Consider the following 5,719-nt stretch of genomic DNA (forward strand, 5'->3'; position numbering starts at 1 on the left):
TTCATGAATTTTTGATGTTGTGCATAGTTCATCAAATTTTATTAGTCTTGCCCACCTTGATGAGTTAATGAGGTTTTGCAATATTACGAATGGTAGATTTTCATTTCCATTTTTAGAAAAAAACATCTCTAAAACCAAAATCTGAACAGAAAAGCTAAGAATCAGAATCTCATCAACCTCTGTCAGCTGTAGCCTGGGATTTTTATAGTCTATGTCTCTTCACGAAACTCATTCTTTCTGATGCCACCTGAGTGAGGGTTGGGTCTATCAATCATTGTACCACCCTCATTGCTGGGATTTCCTGTAACTATTACCCAGTAATTCTTATCTTCTTCAGCTTTATGGGAGTTCAGATAAGTGTGACAAATTACTTCATATTCTTTTCCAAAATAAGACCTGCAAAGTCAAAGACAATGGGATGGACAGGGGGAATTAATATATACAAAAATTCAGCAAGTCTGCATTATCTGTAAATTGTTCAAGGTTTTCTTATGTTTCTCTTGGCTTATTCAGACATATGACCATGCACTTTGAAATAGCAAACCCTTACAAGAAACACAATAGCCCACTTTGTTTCCTATGAATAATTTAGGAATTTGAAATCAAAGGGAAATGCCACCTTTCTAGCTTCAGAGCGAAAGCAGCCCCTCGTCAGCATAAGGCACTGAAACAACAACTCAGTATGTACAAGCTGGTTAGGTTCTCATCACCACTTCTTTCTGACTGAGGAAGACCCTGGCTACTTAGTAACTGTTTCAGCCTCAAACTTTCAGACCTTGTTTCATCCTCAAAAACATCATAAAAATCCTCAGTCAGATCTTGCTCAGAATTTAATGGGCAACAATTGGCATACTCCTTAACAATGCTTCATCAATTTAATGCATGCTTATTAACTAGAATTGTTGGATTAACTTCAATTTGTAGAGAGATTGATTCATATGGACATAAGCAATATATAGTTTTATGCAGTGTGTTTTTATTTAGTTCTTACTTTTTACACTTCTTAATATTTCATTTTTTTTCCTTAAAAAAAACCCAAACAAAAACCAAAAAACAAACAACTCTAATTTTTCAAGATATTCAAAGGGAGAACCACCAAGAAACTAGAGAAGGCTAGAAGCATGATATGATATGAATTCAAAAGAAAAAAAAAACAAATAAGACTGAGTTGACTGTCTGCAGCGTCACAGTGGCACACATTACAGCCCAGAAATAAAATAAGGGAAAGAAATGTCCATTCTGTGTTCTTTTCCATTTCCTAAGTGCATTCCTAAAGCAACTATCTCGCTTCTTGCAGTAATACTTGATGTTGGCACATCATTATACACATCCCTGCCAGTTATAAATTATTCTTACCTTGTCCAGAAGTTCCTTGGAACGGCTAAGCTCCGATTAGTGTGGCAATGAGTAATAATCATTTTAGAGTTTGCCTGGAAAAAAAAACCAAAACAACAAGGGAAGACATTTGACAGACATTTTTTATACTAATTTTAACTATTCTTATTCAAATTAAATGCTTTTATTTACTGCTTAGTATAAGCCCACATTGCTCTGTATTGTTCTGGGACTGCTGTATATTGATAGTGAGATATTTTACACCCTGTCAGTTCTCAACACAACTGTCTTACCAGCTCAGACCAGCCAAATGCTTAGCCCCCACGTCAGACACATTCTCCTGTCCAATACAGTCCATTCTAATCCCTTGTGTGTTTAAAAAAGAAAGTCAAACAAATAGCAGAGAGTCATTCCAGTGGCCTGTGCCATCAGAGTAATTCCTCTTACAATTTATATTTGCCATATGAAAGATACAGATGGTTTGGGGACAGAGCCTAGAAACGGTCCTCTATATTTTACCGATTTGCAATTTTTTATGTATAACAATTAATGTTTAATCACTCCCATTTACCAATACTGTGAATAATGAAAGTTGCCTTTGACAATTACGTAATTTTGGCTGTGTTTATTAGTGAGCTGACTGATGTAAATGAGTCACAGTTCAAGGCTGTAGAGAACCAGTTAATTTGTGGTATTTTTCTATACACCAGCACTTCAAGAAGCCTAGTAGTTATGTGGAACCGGAAAATATTGTATCTGCTTAATGTATTTACAAAAGGTTAAAAACCACATTTGGAAAAGCATCCACTTATTCCGATGCCTTGGGGTTTTTTTTAATACTTTTTAAATTTAATGTACAGGAATCCTTAATTAAACACAGCTCCTATATTGGAAATGAAGTGCTCAGAAGTCCTGAAAAGCAGATTCCAAGTACTGCATCCTCACAACATGATCATGTCGACCTTTGTAAAATTCTGATGAGAAAAACTGAGCAAGTCAACCTCAAAATGAACACCAGAACCTAATAGCTGTAGATGCAGATTCCCTGGTCAAAGATATTGTTTCTTTCCTCTCCAGCTTCCTAAAATTACAAGTCAGAACTTATATGAGCAAAATATGTGAATAAAATGGACACAACTTCTTTCTAAATACTCCATTTACTTTTTCAATTAAATCTTTATAATATTTTCTACAGTTTTAATTTCTTACAGGAACTGGAAATCCTTCGTATTCCAGACGCAGCTGTGGATCCAAGAAGGTTGCTTGCCAGCAAGTCAAATAGGAAAGCTCATCTGTCAAAAATACTTGCTGAAGGTAAGATTTTTTAGCAAATCTTATAAATGATTTATGGTCGCTTGCTAGATATAACTGTAAATAAAAATAAATATTAAGGACAGTATAAATAGAAAGGAAAGAAGATATGTAATTTTAAAATATATTTTTCAACACAGAAAAAAACTCTCTTGGCTCCTGAAAAATCAGTCTGCGAAGCTAAAACTACACATACAAAAGCCATAACATCGATTCTATATTCTTGATAAACTCATTAAGTAGCTATCCTATACGCAGACTGTTGAATACTAATTTAAAATTGAATTTACATTCCAAAGATTCTCTCTCACCAAACTGGTTGTTGAGAGGGAAAATTTTTTCAAAGTTGTGGTGATTTATTTTGAGTACACATATAACATGTAATGTCTTATTTGCTTCTAACGTGCATAGGGAAACCATGTTAACGTTTAATAGAAATCTGCTCCCTCAGAATGATAGAATAGTATGTTACTTCACATACCTACTATAGCTTTATCTTCACAAGAAAAGAAATCTTCTCATTTTGGATTTATTTGAAGAACAAGTAAAATAAAAAAATCTCCCTCTAATGATGAATTTTTTTCATGATTCACAAGCTAGTTTTAATTTCCTTTTTTCTTTTCTTTTTTAAAACCTCTCTTAATCAGGCATTCTGGCTGACAGCCCCCTGGCCTGCACACCTGATCTCGGGCAAGTTGCATAAACTTTCTAAGTAACTATTGAGTATCTTGATCTACATATGATTCTGACTCTGTTCTGTAAAGGTAAGATATTGAATGTACAGCTCTCTCTCTCTATATATATATATGTACACATACGCACACACACAGAAAAAAATTAAATGCATACTATCAGCAAAATGCTACTATTGACATTTGCACCTTTATTGCCTTACCATACGGTCAGAAAACCCTCCTGTTGTCCCAAGAACAAAGTTTTGCCCAAATCTAATCGGTTCATCCACTGCACCTCCATCAACACTGTTAAAATTGTAAAAAGGAGAGAGAGAGATATTTAAATAATCAGCTTTACTATTCTTTCTTTTTTTGTTTTGGTCTATAGTTAGGTCTTGTGGCAACACTTTGTATTAGGTTTACTTTTAAAAATAGGTAAAATATCTTAACTGAAAAGACATTTCATACTTGACTTACTGGTTAAAATATTTAACGGAATAGAAGACTGTACTGATTACTTTTTATGATGTATTCATTAACAAGCAGGGTGTGCATTAACATCAAATTAAAAATCAATGGGAATTCAGCAGTGAGGGCCCCTTTAAAATATACTTAATAGAAGCATCTGAAATATCAAGGCTAAAAGAAGAACAGTGTGTGTTTGTAACATAACATGTGTTGCTAATAATATATGTAACTGATATTCAATAATTTGTTTCATTACATCAACATACATGCTGGTATATCCCCATTTCCAGAATGATTTCTGTATTTTACATTAAAGAATCACTAAATTAAGTGCTAGACTTTCTAAGTAAAAAAACTTACATAGCTGATGAATTAATTTAGTACTTGGTTAATGAAGGACTTTGACAGCATTCGTGCCAATGACTCTAAGATCAGCAGCAGCGAAGCAAAAATATTTTGGTTGCAGTTCTAGAAGGCCTAAATTATGCTCTTGGTGTCAAAATTCTTTCTTAGGTTTAACCCAAAGTGTTTTGCTCAACCAGGATTATATGGCTTGGTTCATACTCTTATGCTCTTATGTACTATTATTGTTGTTAAATACATGCACTCAGCCAGAGCCTTCCACTTCTGAGCAGGATGCTGTTCTGTTTCTGCTCCTGCAAACAGCTGGAATTAAATATGTCTTTGAGAGAGACAATATGGGTTGGTTTTTTTTTTTAGGACAACAGAAACACTGTCCGCTTCACGTATAGCGAAAGCATGGAGACAAATTTCTGCTTCAGGGACCTTATTTGCAGGAGAACAAATAATACTAAGTGCTCTTTGGACACGTTTTGTATTCTACAGCTGAAATATGACTGCGTTAAAAACAGCTGCAACATTTACCAAGTGATACCATGAACTTGATTCTGTTTTCACACCAGTTCTATGCTGATTTAAACTTCCTTGAGTTTATTGACAGTAATATGTGGAGCAGAATCAAGCCTAATGCATGACCCAAGTTAAAGACTCTTTCTTAAATAAATCTTACTCAAATTCATTTGTATATTAGCAAACTTCATTGCCCATTTCTCAAAACAAGATACTGAAAACTAACATAATAATTGAAAACAATTAAGAATAAAGTACCAAACCTTAAAATACAAAAAGTATTTCGACCCACAGGGTCCACACTCTCGACTGCGCTAACTCCATAAGGGGCTTGCAATGGTTCGGCCGAATACATGGACATTTCATCCAGATTAATTGCCAAAGTCAGACTTCTGCACTTTCCAGGGTAATTCTCCACTGAGGGTTTGTTGTCTGGGTTCAAAAACATCACAGTGTCTCCGAAGTGAACAAATCCATCCTTAGATACCGACAGCTGTATCTAAATTAAAATATACATAATTTTTTACAGAATTATCTGAACCTGATATCAGAAGTATTTTAGCATATAAGTGCTAATCCATAGCATTCTTCATGCATATAAAGAACACTAATAGCAGTTATGCCATTCTATGTGGAGTCGTAAATGATTGACATCACATTCTTAAAAAATTACCTTCTTTAGAAGATTATCTTGAAGTTTGTTTATTTTCTGTATAAAAAGTTCTCCTCGCTCTCTTTTACGCATAAAATCCCTCAAGCGGTCCTGCTTGCAAAGGAGAGAGGGGGCAGAAATGTTATCCAGCGCTCACAATCTCAGGTTTAAACTAAATTTAAAGAATTAGGGGGAAACGTCGTGAGGTAAGAAGCAGGCGGGGCTCCCCGGGAGCCAGAGAAGAGAGAAGGGCCCGGCTCCACCACTACCTCCTCCAAACACGCGTCCTCCTTCCAGTTCCCCATCAGCACCCCAGGCCTGTAGGCGGCCATGGCTGCCGCCTAGGCCGCGCGGCGTTCACCGTCGCCATGGCGATCGTTTTAGCTAGCTATTGGGCGCTAGAGAGGCA

General features: G+C 35.6%; 1 protein-coding gene across 1 annotated transcript; it reads right to left on the bottom strand.

The window, feature by feature from the left end:
• Positions 1–209: 209 nt before the first annotated feature.
• LOC104616390 (chromosome unknown open reading frame, human C15orf26) lies at positions 210–5,642 on the bottom strand. The gene is made up of 7 exons (XM_010281386.1): positions 5,580–5,642; positions 5,332–5,421; positions 4,922–5,157; positions 3,542–3,626; positions 2,545–2,703; positions 1,357–1,430; positions 210–396 (listed from the first exon to the last, which is right to left on the bottom strand). The coding sequence occupies exons 1-7, from the start codon at positions 5,640–5,642 to the stop codon at positions 210–212; spliced, it is 894 nt and encodes a 297-aa protein (XP_010279688.1).
• Between the last annotated feature and the right edge of the window lie 77 nt (positions 5,643–5,719).

Source organism: Phaethon lepturus, unplaced genomic scaffold, assembly GCF_000687285.1.
Source record: "Phaethon lepturus isolate BGI_N335 unplaced genomic scaffold, ASM68728v1 scaffold4852, whole genome shotgun sequence".
NCBI lineage: Eukaryota > Metazoa > Chordata > Aves > Phaethontiformes > Phaethontidae > Phaethon > Phaethon lepturus.

Excerpts from the sequence above, each read along its gene's own strand:
- LOC104616390 (XM_010281386.1), bottom strand. The coding sequence starts at position 5,642 with ATGGCCGCCTACAGGCCTGGGGTGCTGATGGGGAACTGGAAGGAGGAC. Across the intron at positions 2,704-3,541 it reads GAGGGTTTTCTGACCGTATG|TTATATCTAGCAAGCGACCA; the intron begins GTAAGGCAATAA and ends TTTTATTTACAG. Across the intron at positions 397-1,356 it reads CCAAGGAACTTCTGGACAAG|GTCTTATTTTGGAAAAGAAT; the intron begins GTAAGAATAATT and ends TTGACTTTGCAG.